The 17331-nt window shown below is 52.8% G+C and overlaps 7 protein-coding genes across 7 annotated transcripts; 4 read left to right on the top strand and 3 right to left on the bottom strand.

The window, feature by feature from the left end:
• Positions 1–327: 327 nt before the first annotated feature.
• Positions 328–3411, bottom strand: chsA (chitin synthase I; the record flags this gene model as incomplete). Its single annotated transcript, XM_071045332.1, has 6 exons — positions 328–342; positions 417–923; positions 974–1375; positions 1426–3057; positions 3122–3296; positions 3344–3411. 6 exons carry the CDS (start codon positions 3409–3411, stop codon positions 328–330), a joined length of 2799 nt encoding a protein of 932 aa, XP_070900326.1.
• A 1333-nt stretch (positions 3412–4744) lies between these two features.
• ltpA (tyrosine protein phosphatase LTP1) lies at positions 4745–5773 on the top strand. Its single transcript, XM_071049532.1, has 2 exons — positions 4745–5073; positions 5126–5773. The coding sequence occupies exons 1-2, from the start codon at positions 5007–5009 to the stop codon at positions 5680–5682; spliced, it is 624 nt and encodes a 207-aa protein (XP_070900325.1). The 5' UTR covers positions 4745–5006; the 3' UTR covers positions 5683–5773.
• Positions 5774–7109, bottom strand: BJX68DRAFT_63588 (demethoxyubiquinone hydroxylase family protein). The gene has a single exon (XM_071049529.1). The coding sequence runs from the start codon at positions 6759–6761 to the stop codon at positions 5865–5867; it is 897 nt and encodes a 298-aa protein (XP_070900324.1). The 5' UTR covers positions 6762–7109; the 3' UTR covers positions 5774–5864.
• On the top strand, positions 6711–9494 carry BJX68DRAFT_235293 (RNA polymerase-associated protein). The gene is made up of 3 exons (XM_071039873.1): positions 6711–8207; positions 8259–8398; positions 8454–9494. The coding sequence occupies exons 1-3, from the start codon at positions 7457–7459 to the stop codon at positions 9174–9176; spliced, it is 1614 nt and encodes a 537-aa protein (XP_070900323.1). The 5' UTR covers positions 6711–7456; the 3' UTR covers positions 9177–9494.
• BJX68DRAFT_64161 (uncharacterized protein) lies at positions 9469–13805 on the top strand. Its single transcript, XM_071049534.1, has 2 exons — positions 9469–12601; positions 12651–13805. The coding sequence occupies exons 1-2, from the start codon at positions 9768–9770 to the stop codon at positions 13741–13743; spliced, it is 3927 nt and encodes a 1308-aa protein (XP_070900322.1). The 5' UTR covers positions 9469–9767; the 3' UTR covers positions 13744–13805.
• BJX68DRAFT_63593 (HAD-like domain-containing protein) lies at positions 13806–15117 on the bottom strand. The gene has a single exon (XM_071049530.1). It carries the CDS (start codon positions 14813–14815, stop codon positions 13868–13870), a length of 948 nt encoding a protein of 315 aa, XP_070900321.1. The 5' UTR covers positions 14816–15117; the 3' UTR covers positions 13806–13867.
• A 163-nt stretch (positions 15118–15280) lies between these two features.
• On the top strand, positions 15281–16756 carry BJX68DRAFT_254638 (uncharacterized protein; the record flags this gene model as incomplete). Its single annotated transcript, XM_071042908.1, has 1 exon — positions 15281–16756. The coding sequence occupies one exon, from the start codon at positions 15281–15283 to the stop codon at positions 16754–16756; it is 1476 nt and encodes a 491-aa protein (XP_070900320.1).
• Between the last annotated feature and the right edge of the window lie 575 nt (positions 16757–17331).

Below are 17331 nucleotides of genomic sequence, written 5' to 3'. Positions count from 1 at the left end.
TATCATCGTAATCTACATACACAACATATGTACCGATTATACCCCATCCAGGTATGTAGGTGCCTGGAAAACATCGGCGCCAGCATCAAAATCGAGTCAAAATAAAGAACAAAAAAAAATAAAAATCATATTATCAAAATGCGCAGTCATGATGGTTCGCAACCCGCAATCCCGGTATAATAAAAGCCAAACCGTCATCCATTTTCTTTATCGTCGTTGCAACATGCTGAATCTGCAGTGAGAAGGTATAAGGAAGCGTCCGCCAGTGAAATGCTTGGAGGGTACAATGGTGTGAGACAAATCGAACTGATGAAAAGAAGATGGGTATTATACGCCCCGGAACTAGAAGGAGAAGGTGTTAGTTTGTATGGTCGAGTGGAATGTGCAAGAGAGTAATATAGAAGGAGATGGCTTACCATGCGCACGGTCAAAAACCACATTGCACCTAGAAACTTGAAAATCGACAGACCCGCAACACTCCATAGCACAACAGCCATGTAAATCATAGATCGATGATTTTGCGTGGACTCGGCTTCCTCAGCGGTATCGCTGAAGCGATCAAGACCCGCAGCACCGAGGACGACAGCGCCGAGAGCAAAATTGCAAAACACCCAGACGAGAACGACGGCTGATCGAAATCCCTTATAGTAGTCGGCTTGCCGTTCTTCTTCGGAGATGACCCTGATTTCCTTGGGTGGCTTCTGGGCGAATTTCGCGAGTTCGGCTTCGTACTGCGCGTTGAGATCGCCGTCGTCTTGGGGGATGTTGACGTCGACTTTGCCGCCGGGTTTGACGGTTGCGGAGCCAAGTTTTTCGGCCTTGTCATCACCCTTTGTACCCCATGTGATGTCATGTGTGTTGCAAAAGGCGTAGATGTTGAGGACGTTGATGTAGGTGGGGGTTAGGAGAATGTATTGGATGAACTGTGTCGGTTAGTATCCCAGCTTAGTAACTTATGAGACTAGAAACTTACGCAGGTAAACATATGCCAGGGATCCATGAATATGAGCGATGCGACAAACCACATGACGTACGTTGAGCCAAGGGAGACGATGATGGAGAAGAAGGTACTGTTGGTAAAAAGCGTCGAAAAGGTGAACGTGCCGTCCTCGACTTCCTCTTGAATGGACCTGACCGTCACGAAAATTGCAGCGAACGCGAGGTATATCATGATGAACACCCAGAAATACACCATCGTCATGTACAGTTTGTTGGATCCACCCGGGCGGTTACCCAAAGACAAAACGAAGCAGGTTACCAAGGTCGCAAGATAAAGCCATTCGAAAACTACTCCTAGGACTTTACCAGCAGTCCCTAAGAGGTCCGCGTCGCCGAGGTACGTTGTGAGGATGTGGAATACCAAGAAGAAATTGCCCTGCAATGATTAGTCGTCACATTCTATATGCGTCCAAGGGAAACACTTACAATACCAAACCAAGCGAACAGCATGTTGATGGTTTGATAAAGAGTCTCAATAAACAGCATGAACTTGCGCATGAAGCTATGGTCGCTTCGCCAGAGCTGGTAGAAATGGGTAATGGCGTAAACAGCAGCGAAGAAACTACCGTTCAACCATCGGCGGCGCTGGAGGATGAACTCTGCCATCTGATCCGGGACATCGGTTTCACCAGTCGAAGACTTGACGTATCGGAGTAGCCATCGGCTGTTGCGCTTGGCAACTATTTCAAAGCAGAGGATTCGATCCTCAGCCAGGTACATGTTCGCAGTGAAGATTCCCGCATTGGCGCCGTGCATCTTTTCACCCAGGAAGTACCGCTCTAGCGGCCCTTGACCATTCTTGCCGTTTTGCAGCGCGATATAGCGGTAGGCAGAGAACGCACCGGGAAGCACCGAGATGAACCCGAAGGCTGATTCCAACGGCTTGTCGAGAATGTTACTCAACTTGTACTCGAAGTTTTGACCGGCGACCAGCGGATTGAGTAAATTCTTTCCTTTGTTTAACATGACCTTGATCTCACCGCAGGCTCCTCCGCACATTGGCTCCACATCAAAAGCCTTCCATAGGCGATAAATAGAGTCCTTACCGGGCTGAGTACCGGCGTCGAGCAAGACGCAAATGTTGGGATCTAAAACGCGACCAAACGCCTGGAAGAACCATCGGTGCGAGTTGATCTTCTTCTGGTTCTTCTCCTTCAGACAGAAAATCATCTGTACCGGAACCCCAGAACGGGGCTTGAGATGGACCTGAGTTCCCTTTAGCTCCAGACCAACCTGCGTCGTGTACTCATAAATATGCGCCGTCACATCCTTCCCGTTGACTTGCTGCTTGGCAATTCCGTCCTGGTAGCAACCTAGACCGGCGAGCACGGCGCGAGTTCGCGGGTTGATCTTGGCACGACCGTCACTGATAACACAGACCACGATCTTCTTCCATGCATCCTTACCCCAGGTCTTACTTCGATCTCTTGAGCACATGTGTTCGATGTTCTTGAACACACCAATCAATGTGCGCGCAAAAAGGAAGTCATCCTCGTTGTACATTGTAATCACAATAAAGAGCTCCGTATGTCGCTGTTTGGCGAAGAGCTTCTGACGTAGCGTGAAACGCTCCTCAAAGAAGTCTGCCGGGTCGCAAGTAGCCGCCGAATAGCGCATATGCGTGAACTCGTCGCGTTGGGAGTTTTCGGCGTGAGGGACCTGGTTGAGGAGCTTGGGTGCGATGGGACAATCGAGCACCAAGTTACCTTGGAACAGTTGAACTTCTTTGACTGTCTTCCATCGCCGAATCGGAGCGGGGCTTGGTGTTGGTGCAAGCTCTTCCTGATAGTCGTCGCTGTAAGGATTTTGGGCTTGGAAGGGGTCCTCGGGTTGTAGGATCGGCTCATCATCGTGGTATGATTGCTGGTGCCCAGGATATTGCCCCAGATCGTAATCATCGGGGTCCGGTGTGACTGTTGATTGGTATGGTTGGGTATAGTACGCATCGTGGTGTGCTTGAGGGTCTACCGAGTATTCGTACCCTGGATAGCTCTGCTGGGGCTGCGCTTCGTAGGCTTCGTTATGTCCATAGGAGTGAGGGATTCTCTCAACAGAAAACTATACACAAAGAGGCAAATCTTAGCATTGGCAAAGACAGGATGTATTGGCCAATGTATCTCACCGTGGGTTGCTCCGCTAATCGATCACTGGAGGGCATCAGGTGGTCGCGCCGCCCATATGGGCCATCGGAGAGCTGGTAGCCATCGAGGGGCCGGCCAGGCGACGGCGATCGATTGCTCAATGTGCTCGGTTGCATTATGGGCGAACGTGTGTCGTCCCCGTAGGGGTCTCCTAAACTTGGATGTCAGTAAATTGCGAATGCGGAGTAAACGTATGCGCAAACGCAATGGCAAGGACAGCGGTGAAAGCAACCACAACAGCCTCGGCGGCAGCACAGCGACAGAGGAGCATTTAGGGGCTTGCACGGTGATAGTGCGAATCTCGTTGCCCCTCAAGTCGCCCCAATCCTCGGGAGCTAGAGTTTCAGGAGGGAAATTTGATGCCGAGAATGAAGGGGAGTTGCCGCGCAATGTCGTGCGCACGCCGACCAGCCAAGCAGCGCAAATAAGAGCAGGGAAGCAATGGTGTACTGACCCAAGCGATTATAGGACATGTTGGCGGCAGACTATCGAGCGATCGGCCTGTTCCAATAGTGGGTGACCCCTTTGAGATTCTTCAGAGAGTTGGAATGCGCTAGATGCAACCGTCGTCGTAGCACACCTGTGAAGCTTAAAAGCCCCCGGGGAGGTTTCGAGCGTGGAAGGGGGACAGGATCTGTACAACAGGGAGCAAGGTTGTTGGAAACAGATTATCGAGAGTACGAGATCAGGAAGAAGAACACGGTGAAGAGAAAGAAGAAGCGAGGCTGAAGCTGAAAGAGGGCAGCCCCAGCGGCTGCTCCCAAGAAACCAAAGTCCAAGTTATTGAGGCGTGGAGCAGCGCCACAGTTGTCCATGGATAAACGGACCTAAAAAAAAGGTGCCTAGATACTCTTTGGATCTGGGGGAACGAGGAGCCTTAGGTCGATAGTAGCTCGCTTTTACCATGATCTTGCGTATCTCCACTAACACTGACTGAATCTCCCAAGAAGGAACCAACCTTGCCTCATCCACATGTACAGCACTGGGCAGAGGATTTCTGGCGAGACACGACTCTGCATCTCCGAGTCCTTGATTGCTTTGATGCGCATGATCCCCTTCGTTTATTCTCCACCCAATGATGGAAATCAAGGCTCAACCGTGGATGGTTGGCCCAGCGACCGCGGATCCTCAGCGTCAATTGACTGATTTGATCCAGCGATGGAGCTCCGACACGACGACTCACCAGCCTCTGTGGCGGTGCATATCTCTTGAACATCAATCTGATTCGCTTCGTCTCCTCCGTACTTTTTGCCCAAGTCCCTGCAGTTCTTTTTTTATCTATCTTGGAGCCTACTGCTACGAAACAGTTTGCCAATCTTTGAGGTTTCGGCAAACTTTTTGAAACTTCAACTGTGCTGAAGTCTGGAAGTGAGGCGGGGTAATCTCATTGTCAAAGAGCTTGTCTATGGTCCCAAAGTGCAGAAGATTGTATGTTCCATAACCTGACATATAAACTAGGCTATTCGTTGTTCATCAGTGATGCTCTTCTGAAAGAGTGCCCAAGTGGTGATGAGGAGAGTCTGGGGCTGATAACGCGACTACCCAGGTATACTAGTAGTTTAAACTACTCAGTATTCATGCGCAGCATGGATGCTTGACAAAGCCCCCTATGGAGGAACAGTGGCGCCTCGAGTCTTCTTTGATTTCGATTGTCAAAGCTGATCTACTAGTTAGTTCCTTATGATCATGGCTCGCTCTCGGAGATTGAAAATTCTTTTTTGTGGCGATTGAGTTTGCTGTTGGAATTTTAATGCCTCAGGCAGGAAGGCCCCACGTCTCTATCGATAAAGGTCGTGGCACGTAAAAAACCCCGCCTCCATCAAGCTGTTAGGACAACCTACAACTCGTCGAGGATTCACACACAGAATGACGCCACCTAGTCCGTCTAACGGCAGAAAAGCCAATGTATTGTTCGTCTGCTTGGGCAATATCTGTGAGGTGCCTCCCACGCCTCCCATGGCCATGGCCTTTCTAACGATCCATAGGCCGCTCGACCATGGCAGAAGGTGTCTTTCGCAGCGTTGCTGCTGCGCACCCCTTGATCAACAAGATCGATTCCTGCGGCACAGGCGCCTACCATGCTGGAGAGGGAGCGGACCGACGTACCATGGCTACCCTTCGCCGTCACGGCATCAATGACTACAAACACGCCGCTCGAAAAATCACCTTGCAGGACTTCCTCGAGTTCGATTACCTCCTCGCCATGGATCAGTACAACTTGGAAGACTTATTGGATTTGCGCTCGTCCGTTATAGCGTCGCAGAAGAATCCTGGCAGCAACCGCCCAGCCCGTGATAGGGGCACTCGGGAGGCAATGACAGCGACGCTCGATGCCAATGTCGAGCGTGATGCTCAGATTGCCGAGGTGCGCCTTTTCGGTGACTTTAGGCCCGGAGGGACTTTGACCCAGCGTATCGGAGGTGGTGAGGTGGTCGAAGATCCCTACTATGGTGGGGCAGATGGTTTCGAGGAAGTTTACGAGCAGGTGGTACAATTCTCCAAGAACTTCCTGGAGCATCTAGAGAAGAAGACTCAGAATTAGGGTTATGATCGATCTTTATGCGGATACCCTTGTTTCGATAGACCAAGTTAGATGTCTCTGGTCGGTTTGTTGGTTTCATCAGTTGCACACAAAGTATTAATAGACCAAAAAGTATTCAAGATATAGTACATGCCTCACCAACACCAATAGTACACAATGTCTCTATCAGGATCTATGTCCAATCATACTCTCTCGCTGATCTTAATGGCCGCCCTGCACCCAAGACGAATGACATTCACCAATGGGTCGTATGGTTGTGCCTCTTTGGAATCATTCTCAACAGCATGATCAAGATGCTCGAGTTCTTCGTCGCGGATCCGCCGGAAGGTCGTAAGCATTTCCTTCAGCTCATCGTCCAACTCCTCCCCACGACTCTTTGCATCGGCTTCCCACGACAGGATTTCTCGAACTTGGTCGTTGTAATGTGACCCAATTTCTGTCTCCACGGCCTCTGTGCAGGCCATCGCTGCCTCACGTCCCATGACACCCGTTGACCACCCTAAGAACGTCGCAGCAACCTCCCAGACCGGATACATTGCAGTCGGCCGCACCCGGTGCTTGGAAATCATATGGTTGAATGTGGTTAAATGGCCTTCTTCCTGGTCGTACATGTGCTTCATCAACGGGCGCAGGTGTGGGTGCGAACGGATAACCTGTGGCGTTTGCGCGGTATAGATCAGCGTGGCGGCTAATTCGCCGGCCTGGTTGACCCGCAGCGCGCTATCCAGGAACTCTCTTTGATGTTTATTGAGAACATATTTCGGCTTCCGGGCTTCCGAGGTCGGCTGGGTTGCTGGCGAGGTTGAGTGGTAGGCGGGCGTTGTGTGGTAATGGCGGTGACGGAGCGCGGACGGGGCGAGAAAATCCAGCAGCAAAGGCGCTGCTGGCCGATGGCACGGAAGCGAAGAGCACCTCCGGAGCACCACAAGGGGCTTCATCTTCAACAGCTGTCTCGTAGGAATGGGTGAGGATGACGCGCGACCGAAGCCGAGTTGGTGGTCCGATGAGAAGAACAGCCGCGCGTTTATCAGGGAGTGTTCCGAATCGGCACGCCATCCCTGGGCTGGACTGGACGTCATTCTGGGCCCAATAATACTAGTCTAGAGTGAATTCTGGCACTCTCTCCAACCTCAGTCTTTCAACCCGCCACCCACGGCTGCTCTCTCTCAACCCTCCAACCTCTTCCGCAGCCCTGTTCTCCTTATATCACTCTATATTTCACATTCCCTTGTCGAGTCATCTGTACGCCGTATATACATCTCAGTGAAATCGCACTGTGCATCCGGTTTTGCCACCGTCGACCCTTTTCCACTCATTGCGCCAGCTGCCCAGGGGTCCTGCATTCATTTCCCTCTTAATCGGAAGTCTTTTGCCCTAATTCGGCGACTTTCATTCGCTTAAGGACGCTCTGCGCCCTTTACATTCACCAGACTAGTAACGCAGCGCCTGAAATTTCCGGCCGCCGCCCCGGCCGTCAGGTATTCACCATGGCTGATGATCTCGACGCTGAGTTGCTTGCGTTGGCGGGTGATGACGCCTCCGATGAAGAGGCCTCTCCCCCGCCTCGCAAGCAACCCTCTGAATCTCCCCCTCCTTCATCTTCCCCACGTTCCCCCGAACCAACATCAACCATGGCTCGCAAAGGTACAGCAAAACCAGTGCGTCGTCCTCGCAAGTCGCGTCGCGAAGATGACGAGGAGGAAGATGGAGAAGTGTATGTTTAAATTACTGCCGGCCGATTTCTTTTTGGTGTCCGAGAGGTTACTGACGGAACATGCCTAACACCAGGTCCGCCGCTGATTCTCTCAACTCAGCCAGCATGTCTGAATCAGAAGCAGCATCAGATTCCGAAGGCTCGGATGCACAGGTCGAAGATTATGGCCCGATTTTCCCTTACGAGAAGCTCTACCTCTCCGCCAAAGACAAGCAGGAGATCATGGCCATGCCAGAAATTCAGAGGGAGCAGATCCTGTCTGAGCGTGCGCAGGAGGTAGACCGCCACAATCAGGATCTCGCGCTTCGCCGTCTTCTGGCCTCTCGTGAGAAGGAGGAGGCACGCAAGGCGAAGAAAAATAAGCGCAAGGCCAGTGCTGCAAATCTGGACGAGGGAGCCCGTAAGAGCTCTCGACAGAAGACAACACTTGGTGGTCGCAAAGTCGGCGAGGCTTCAGAGGCTATCGAAGCTTATAAACGACAGCGCGAGCAGAAGGGGAAGCGTGACGAACTGCGCCGGCGGGACACAGCGACGAGGGATCACAAATCCCGATCGCGGGTCTCCGATGAGGATGCAGACGGGGAGAGCGAAGTCGAGTGGGACGACCGCGAGCGCTCGCCGTCGCCACCCAAGGATGATCCTCCTGCAGAGCTGCGTGATATCCAGCGAGCCCGAGTTGGCAGGACAAACTTTGCGCAAGTCTGTTTCTACCCTGGCTTTGAAGAAGCTATATCTGGGTGTTACGCCCGTGTCAACATTGGACCGAACAGAGATACAGGACTGAATGAGTATAGGCTTTGCTTGATCAAGAGTGGGTGGTTAAACTATCGCCAATTTTTGGATTGTTATTAATTGTCCCTAGGATTCTCGGAAGGGAAGCCGTATGCCTTGGAGGGAGCGAATGGTCGGTCTTTTGTGACAAACCAGTATGCTGTCCTCGCTCACGGCAAGTCTGAACGCGAGTTTCCATTCATTGCTTGCTCCGATTCTTCGTTCACAGAAGTACGTTGCTATTCTACCTATTTCCGCAGACTATATATGCTGACCACCTTGACAGGCAGAGTTCAGTCGGTACCGCCAGACCATGGCTGTTGAAGACTGCAAGATAGCCACACGGTCTCAGGTAGCCAAGAAACTAACAGACATCAACCGATTACTGAACCACAAATTCACGAATGAGGAACTTAATGAGAAGTTGCGCAAGCAAGGGTCTCTGGATTCAAAGATGACGATCTATAAACGTGTTGAGATCGAAAAGAAGATAAAGCTTGCGCGGGAGATTGGCGACGACGCGGAGGTGGAGAGACTGCAAGCCGAGCTTGTCAGCCAGATCCCCAAGCTCGCCTTTGGTTCCAGTATGTCCAAGCCACGTGCCGACAAGCTCTCGGAGCACGAGCGTTTGGCCCAATTAAATCTGCGGAACCAGAAACTCAACTACGAAAACGTGCGCCGTGCCCAACTTGAAGAGCGCAAGGCAAGCCGAAAGGCCGCTGCCGCCGCCGCTCGTGGCGAAGCTCCGATCAACCCTTTCCTACGTGTCAAGACTCTAGCGAAGACTCATCATGATGTCAACGGATCCACGACTAAAACCGAAGAGAATGGAAGTCGCGGCGGAACTCCTGCTTCAGGCACATCGAAGGCGAACACGCCTGATCGGAGCAGCACGCCTTCCAACTCTCAGAAGAAGCAATCTAAAGGAGGCATAGCCACAATCCGTCACAAGAACATGGACGATGAGAACATTGCAGCCTTGGACCTGGACATTGACATTGACATCTAACCTTGCTGACCATCGATCCTGAAGCTCAAAAGGCTCATTCTAATCCGCTTTCTGCCTAGGTGGCTTTCGTATACCTCTTTTTCAAAATACCAGCCATGACTGACATTGCGAGCATCTGGCGCAACACTTTTTGAACCTTCCTGTATCTGCTAGGGATGGTGTTGTTTGGCGTACTATATTACTACCTACGACCTGTATTATTGAACAATTTCACTTATTTTGGCTACACCAAACACTACTGGTACTACTGTATCCATGCCCTCCCAGCATTTAACATGTAAATACCCGAGACCACCTCGACGAGTACTAGGTATTATAACTTCATGATATGGAGGTGCTCTACAGCTGTCCGATAGAGGACTTGGCGCACAGTCACGTGGTGATAAACGACGCGGTGCGCGTCTCGTCAACCCGCGCCGGATTCCCGCCCTAGATTTGTAGCGGTGGAACGAATAGACTCCTCCGGAGTACTGACAATTCAAAACAATACATAGCACCTCTTGCTACACCCATTGGTATCATAAGATGCCCTCCTACCGAATTCGATAATTTCTCTGCTACCGCGCACCATTTCCATCATAATTATACACAATGTCGACCCCCTCAACACGCACGGCGCGGTCCGCGTCCGCGGCAGCCGACTCCCCGGAGATCCTCACCCCAGGGAGAAAAATCAAGGCCATGCTCGCGGCTTTCGACAGCGACTCGGAATCAGACAGTGGCAAGCCCACAGTTCGAAAACCAAACACGAATTTTCTTGATTCTATGAAGACTGACGCTGTTCGTATGCGCGACAAGCCGATGGCGTTGGATTCAAATTCGGAGGAAGAGGAGGAAGACGACGACATTGTCATGCCTCGAGGCCGTATGGCCGCGCGCTTACAGGGACATACCGCAGAGAAGAACCAGGACACGACTCAGCACACGCCTGCCACGGAAAGCGCGTTCGAGCGAGTTTCGAAGATATTGCGAGCGGGGAAGCAAGGCGCGAATGAGACGCGTCGTGATCTGGGTAATGATGATGAAGCATCCCCCGATAATGATGATGATGATCTCCCCGCGGCTGGACCGAGAGGGAGGATTCAAAATGCGGATGTAGCTCGTGATAGTGCTGAGGATGGCGACTCGGTTAGGTCGCGATCCCGTGCACGCTCCTTTTCGCCCCTGTTCGTTTCTTCGCCGACGAAGCAGTCTGAAGAGGACGGCCCCGGCAGTGAAGAGGCTGGACAGAAGCGAAACAACCGATTCCTCGCTCTTGTTGCGAAGAAGCGAAGGGAACGTGAAGAGAAGGAGAGGATCGAAGAGGAGAAGAAGGCTGCGAAGGCAAAGGAGCGAGAAGATTTGAGCGCGAATCTGTTCTCTGAAGAGGAAGATGCAGATGGCGGATCGACTGGCAAAAAGAAATCCCCGCAGCAGGATCGTCCTGGTCGAAAGGCCAGCAAGAAGGCGCTCGAGGAAATGCACCGTGAGACACAGCGCATGAGCAGAAATATGCAATTGGCCCACGAGGCACGGACGAAGAAAAAGATTAGCAAGGAGAGCTTCTTTGCTCGCTTCAACTTTATGCAACCCCAGGAACAGGCTGCGCCAGAGCCGAGTGCGGAGAACTCGTCGACTACGGCAGATTCACAACATTCCTCAGATGTCGAGGCTCAGAAGGATAAGGATACTCCGCATACATCGCCGGCTCTACCACCCACCGACGGCCCAGACCTATCGAAAGACGAGGAAGTGAACTTCCCAACCATTGAAGAAATTCTGAGCGATCCGACTGTAGAGGCAGTGAAGGCAATTGGAGACAAAACGGAGGACGAGACGATCCAGCCAACCACCGAGATGTCTGAAGTTAGGAAAGGGAAGCTTCCAGTGCGGGTAGCACCAGCTCGCGTTCGGCTCACTCGTGAGCAGGTAGCTCGGCATCAGAAGGACGATTCAGACGATGACTTGGAGATTGTTACCTCTCCAGCAAAGTGCCGGCGCATTGCAGCGTTCGAGAATCTTCCGGCACGACAGGTTCAAGAGTCCGCTTCAATGTTCAGATTGAAAGTATTAGCACAACTTACCTCCCCTACTCGCAAGTCTACTATGAATTCCGCTGAGCTGTCCGCGAGTCTACTACATGAAGCTAAACAGCAGGCGGCGAAAGAAAGACAGGAGAGGATAGACGAACTCAGAGCACGGGGAATTGTCATTGAAACCGCTGCCGAACGCGCTGCTTTTGAGGATGAGGTGGAGAACCTCGTTGAGAAGGCAAGACAGGAAGGTGAAGATATCGCAAAGAAGGAACGCGAGGCGGCGAAGCGTAAGAATGGTGGCGATCAAGATGACGACGATGATGACAGTGACTTTGAACTCTCCGGATCAGAAGACGGGGATAACGTCGCGGACGATGACGGGGAGGAAGAGGATGAAGAGGAAGAACTCGATGATGAAGCCAAAGCGGAAAGGGAGGGAGACTTGGTAAACTCCGAAGCCGATGAAGACGAAGACGACGATGCGGAGGCTGATGCCGATTCTGAGATGGAGGAAGCAGCCGTCCCAGTGAAGGAGCCAAATGTACCAACCCAAAGACGAAAGCGACCTACTCGAGTTGTCAGTGACGACGAAGACGAAGATGAGGGCCAGGCACCAAAGACTCCTGCAAAGCCCATCAATCCCTTCTTCAATTCCGTAGAACGCCCAAATATTCCCGTCAAGCCTTCAGAAGCCACAATGAGCTTAACACAGGCCTTTGCAGGCACGCTTGCTCCAAGTCAGGATATGAGCCAGCAGGAAGCCACAATCCCTCAGTCACTACCGGAACCTGTACCAGTGAGTCTGCGCCAGGAACCCGATTCTCAGATTATTATCAAAGACAGCCAAGAGAACCGCGCTGGGTCGGTAGATACTTTCGGAGGATACTGGCAGCAAGACCGGGTTTCCGAATCACCCGTCCCTCGAAGCATGTCCCAAATGTCTCAAATCCCAGACCCAACGCAAGACGCGGGGTTTGTCCTTTCCCCATTCGACCCTAACAAGCGATTCTTGGGTACACCGACATCAACCATCGAGACCGTCTTGGTGGAGCAGAATCACTCTCCTGTTGCAGCCAGGAACCTAAGGAATCTTCGACGCGGCAAAGCCCCAGAGCTTTCTGCCATCGAGGAGCAAGAAGAGAGTGAGGCAGAGAATGATGAGAGCGCGTTCGATATGATGAAGAAAGCGGCAAAGAAGGCCAGGAAGCCTGTCGTCGACTTTGACCGTAAGAAGAGCAAGGCAAGGGATGTCGTTGAGGAAGCTGCTGAGGAGTCGGACGATGAATATGCTGGTCTCGGAGGCGCAAGTGACGATGATGCCGATGATGAGGAGAACGCATACGACAGAGAGATGATCAACGACAACAGTGGGGAAAGAGTTGATGCCAAGCAGCTGGCTGCTTTGAATGCGTATGTTTAGTGTGCGACTATCTTACTATGCATACTGACATGTATACAGACTCCACCAGAGGAACGCAGACGAGAAAGACGTTGCTAAACTGCTCAAGGATATCACGACCGGAGCCCTTCGCCGCCGCCGAGGCAACGACGATGAGTTTGACCTGGATGATTCGGACGATGAGATTCTGGCCCGCCGCCGACAGAAGCAAAGAGAGTTTGCACGCATGCGAAATGCTCTCCTCGCCGACGGGAAGATCGGGGAACTCGCCGAGAATCCCAAGAAGGCCGCTTTCTTCAAGGCAATTGAGGATCACGATGACGAAGATGACGTCGGTTTCGACTTTTTGGGCTACGAGCAAGAGGGTAGCACACAGGACGAGCCTTCGTCGCAAAATGCTACCACGGAAGCGCAATCAAACAGCCCGCAGGACGAGAGCAACAAGAGAAAGAGACCCCTCGAGCCTGCCGCTGAAGATGTCAACAACCGACCCCCGCCGCATCTTCGCCGGAAGCCTGCTAGTGCCATGTCCAAGAAACCAGCTACCCTTGCTGAAATCCGCGAGACGGTCTCCTTCCTGACAGAGCGGCCCGAGTACGACTCGTTCCAGGACGATGTCTCTGTCGACGACGAGGAGGAGGAAGACAAGCAGCATGCTGGCGATGGTGACGATGAAACAGAAGAAGCAGAGGAGCAATTGATGCCCACCCGACAACGGGAATTGTCTGTAGCACGGAGCAACCCGCGCCGCACACGGGGACCGGTGGTCGATCGTCTTGCTCTGCTTCGGCAAGCATCCTCGAACTCCGCTACGTCGGCTTCCAACACTCGGTTTGCCTTCCACACTGGTGCCGGAAACGACAAGGTTGGTTGGTTCGGGTTCCGGCCGCCGATCCTGCGCAAGACCACGACTGCGTCTTCGTCGTCCAGCTCGTCGACATCGACCTCTGATTCAGCCCGTGTGACTAAAGCGGGGGGGGCATCGCTGGCGAAGAAAGGTGCGGTTAACTACTACACTGCGGCGCGGGAGCGCGAGCGGGAAAAGCAGTTGCGGACACAACATCGCAACCGCGGGTCCAATATCACTGCGTTGCTCAATAAGCACGCGGGTAACCGTCTGGGTGCGCTGGGAGGAACAGGGAACTGGGATTAAGCAAGTCTGTTTTTGTTTTGAATCTCTCTGTGTTTGGCGTCGGGATAGGAGTACATACATACCAAATATTTCCAAGTCAATTGATGACTATACGTGTATTACAAGTGCATCTACGCCCTGCTGCTCAGCTTGTTTGCTTGAACTCTCCAAGCTCCGTAACCAGGTCCAACAATGAAGTAATCGTCTTCGTACCCTCCTGTGCGTTCGCCGCTGCTTCAGGATCTCGAGGAAGATAATACGCCTTCCACCCAGCATCCAAAGCACCACGATAATCCTTCCCAAAATCATCGCCAACGTGCACACACTCCCAGCCTCCCTCACCCCCAACAGCATCGCCTGTCAACACTTGCGCTGTCCGTAGCGCCGTATCCCAAACAAAGGGGTCCGGCTTCTCAGCGCCGGCTTGGTAGCTAGTAAGCACGAAGTCGACATCCGTCTGCCCTTGGCCCTGCAAGGGACTGACACTGTCTCTGAGGTTCGGATGTGGTGTACCTGTCCTCTCCCTCTCCTCCTCAAACCCAGGTAATTTATGGCCGCTCCGCTCACCTTCTCTAGTCTCGCCAACGGACACACCCAAGGACTCCAACACCGAGCAGACACGATCATCCGAGTTTGACACGACCCCAATAACGACCCTTCTCCTACTCGTCCCTTCCCTCTGCATCTCGCGCAGGCGCTCAAAGAACGGCCTTACATCATCATAAAGCTTATAGCCCCTTGCACTCGCGAATCGATCGAGCAAATCTGCCACCAGCGCATCGGGGATTTCGGTGCTCTTAGCATTTGAGTTGGAGCTTGGGCTCTCGGCAAGGGCGCGCGCGAAGCTGCCCCGGATCACATCTTCCCACCATTGTCTGGGACCCCCATATTCGCCGCGCAGAGCAAGATCGCGCCCATAATTCGGGTGTGAGCGTGATTGCGCTCTGAAGGCTGATTTGAAGGCGGGTTGCAGGGCGGAGGGGGCGATGGGAATGTTGAAGGACGATGCAGAGGCTGCGTATTGGGCGGGGATGGGGTGGCGGGGGTGGAAGAGCGTGTTGAAGGCGTCGAGTGTTAGTAAGAGCGGACGCATCCTCAATCTCGGAGGATTCAGCCGACCGTGAAAGTTGGGGGTTGGGATGGTGAAGACTGAGAGTGCCTGCGGGCGTGGTTGGGTTGATGAAGTGGTCAGTCTCGGCGGCCAAGCTCCAACTTCCAACACTCTTTCCTGCACTCGTTCCGCAGGAGATCTTCAGATCGTCACCGCACACGCCGCGAGATCATAATGGATTCCCCAGAACCCAAAGCCAAAGCTTGTATGGGAAAAAGGTATGCTCCGATAACGCCATTCTTCACTTCTCATTTGGAGGATACTAAAATAGCGTAGGAGCGCCGTCCAGCCGATGACGCGGCGCGGTGCCCCCCCACTCGGCATTTATATGTGAAGCCATGGCGTGACTTTGGAGATCATGGTTTTTATCTGATCTGCCTTGCTTCGAGTCTGGACTGTGGACTCTTCAGTTGCTGCAGCAGATCGTGCATGTTCCAATCTCAAAACATGATGCGAGTCCGATTTAGACTGCAGCTCTGCCTTGCAGCTCTCATCACCAACACATTTTCGTATGCAGCTCCGGAAATCTCAAACCACATCTTCAATGCTATTCACTCCTCTATGCGACAATGGGGGTCGTCGCTGAACCATAATGGCATGTCCTTCTTCCTGGCTACAGTACCTGAAGGGACCGAACTCTACCACGGTGACTGGCGCTCTGACCCAATTCAAGGACCCGAGTGGTTGGCCTTCGAGCCTGAGCATGCTTTGGTGTTCACCCATCCGTTTCCTCATAACCCGCCTCCTAGAGATGGCCAGCCACAGCCTCCTCCACCCTTGCAGCTGCAACAGGTTATGAAGAAGCCAAACCAGGCAGAGGATGGATTTCTGCATACGTTTGCTGCTGCAAAGGATTTGCGTTTATTGTACGTTGATGGCATGTCTGCTGGAAAGACGCAGAATGGCACCATGGACTCACAGGACCATGTCTTATTCCTGCACGGGCTTGGAGACGGGGGAGGAGGCATGTTTGATGAGATGGCACGGGCGAAGCTCTTTTGTCAAATGGTACAGGAGAAATGGGACGGGCGTTTGGATGGGATGGTCCGCATGGAAGCTGGGTTCGAAATCATATTGTGCGATTTCGCCCGAGACCTCGAAGTGCTCCGGGTAACCCGGGTACGTGCGAGCGAGAAAGGGATGCCAGGAGATCGGATCGGGCAGCATGCTGGGAAAATGTGGCTTCCTGCAGTGGCTTCTCGATATTGGAACATCGGCGGCGACCGCGTGATACTAAACTACGAGCATTTCGTAACCGCTTATCTTTACGAGCTGGATCTATTTCCGGAGGGCGGCAATCTTCCGAGACTTGAACATCTCCCGTCTGATCAGCTAGAGCGTATTCGGCGGGACTTGGATGCCTTGATTCTGGACCATGAGCCCAACGAACCATCCGTCGATTGGCAGGCTGTGGCGGACATGGTGGTGGAGCGGTATGGGAACCGACTCCGGTACCTGGCGTCTGGCCAGGCCCCAACGCTGCAGCTGTTGCAGCAGGAAATTGAAGACGCGCTCACTCCTTTTATCGACTACGACCAACGAAACAGTTCAATCGAGGTGGAGCGCTGCTCTAGGCAATTTATCAGACGATCAACGACTGTCACATCGGTCGCGGGCAACGCGGTGCTCTCTGTGTCACGCAGCGTATGCGCAACCCTGCTGGAAGCACTACAGCAAACAGACTATCATACGGCCGTCAACCAGATCCAGGGTCTGATGAGATATTTGTCCTGGACTACATGGAAAGACTGTAACGGCTGCGGTGACCACGAGATTTGTATGATTCCCATGTGGCCAATGGGTACAGTCAATGATTACAAACACCCGCAGTGCCGCGACTTTTCTCAACTCAACGGGGAAGGACCAAGGTACTGGGGAGAAAATCCTCGGCGGCGGATATCCGCATTACCCCTGCCCCTTTGAGAGCAGGTGGTTGGCTGGGTTCCTGAAGAACTGGCGATTGATCCTTCTCGGGGTGACTATTGTTCCTTTCTCCATCAGCTTACTTTCAAGTTCCCCCTGCGTAAGCGTCTGCGCGATAGAGAGGCCAAGTCACAGTCGGTGAGCGTCAAGGGAAGCCGGTGGTTGGGCATCGAATCTCCCCTCGTTGTGATGATTATCAGGGGCTCACGGGCTCGGGGAGCGACCTGCAGCGGAGGCCGGCTATCAAACAAGCTTGTCAAGAGGCCTCGCAAAACTCCGGAGACCACAAACGCCGGAATTCCAGAGACTCGACGACAGATTCGATAAGTCGCAAAACTAAGCCAACGCCAATCTTAGCGGCAGCCAATCCCCGGATCGCCCGGGCGCCACTGCAAATAGTCAATGCACCAGCTGCAGATCCCCAAAACAAAGAAAACTAAAGAAACTTCAACCTCGAGATTTGGATCTGTGCGTCTGTACGACCTGTCGAGCGCTGCTGCTCTACTTTTGGGGAACCATTGCCATCGTTCCTGCACCATTGGCAGCCACATTTGGAACTGAGCGGCGGTGGGCCA

This window comes from Aspergillus pseudodeflectus, assembly GCF_044049435.1.
Source record: "Aspergillus pseudodeflectus strain CBS 756.74 chromosome Unknown BJX68scaffold_16, whole genome shotgun sequence".
Lineage (NCBI taxonomy): Eukaryota > Fungi > Ascomycota > Eurotiomycetes > Eurotiales > Aspergillaceae > Aspergillus > Aspergillus pseudodeflectus.
This window is presented reverse-complemented; position numbering and strand designations above follow the sequence as displayed.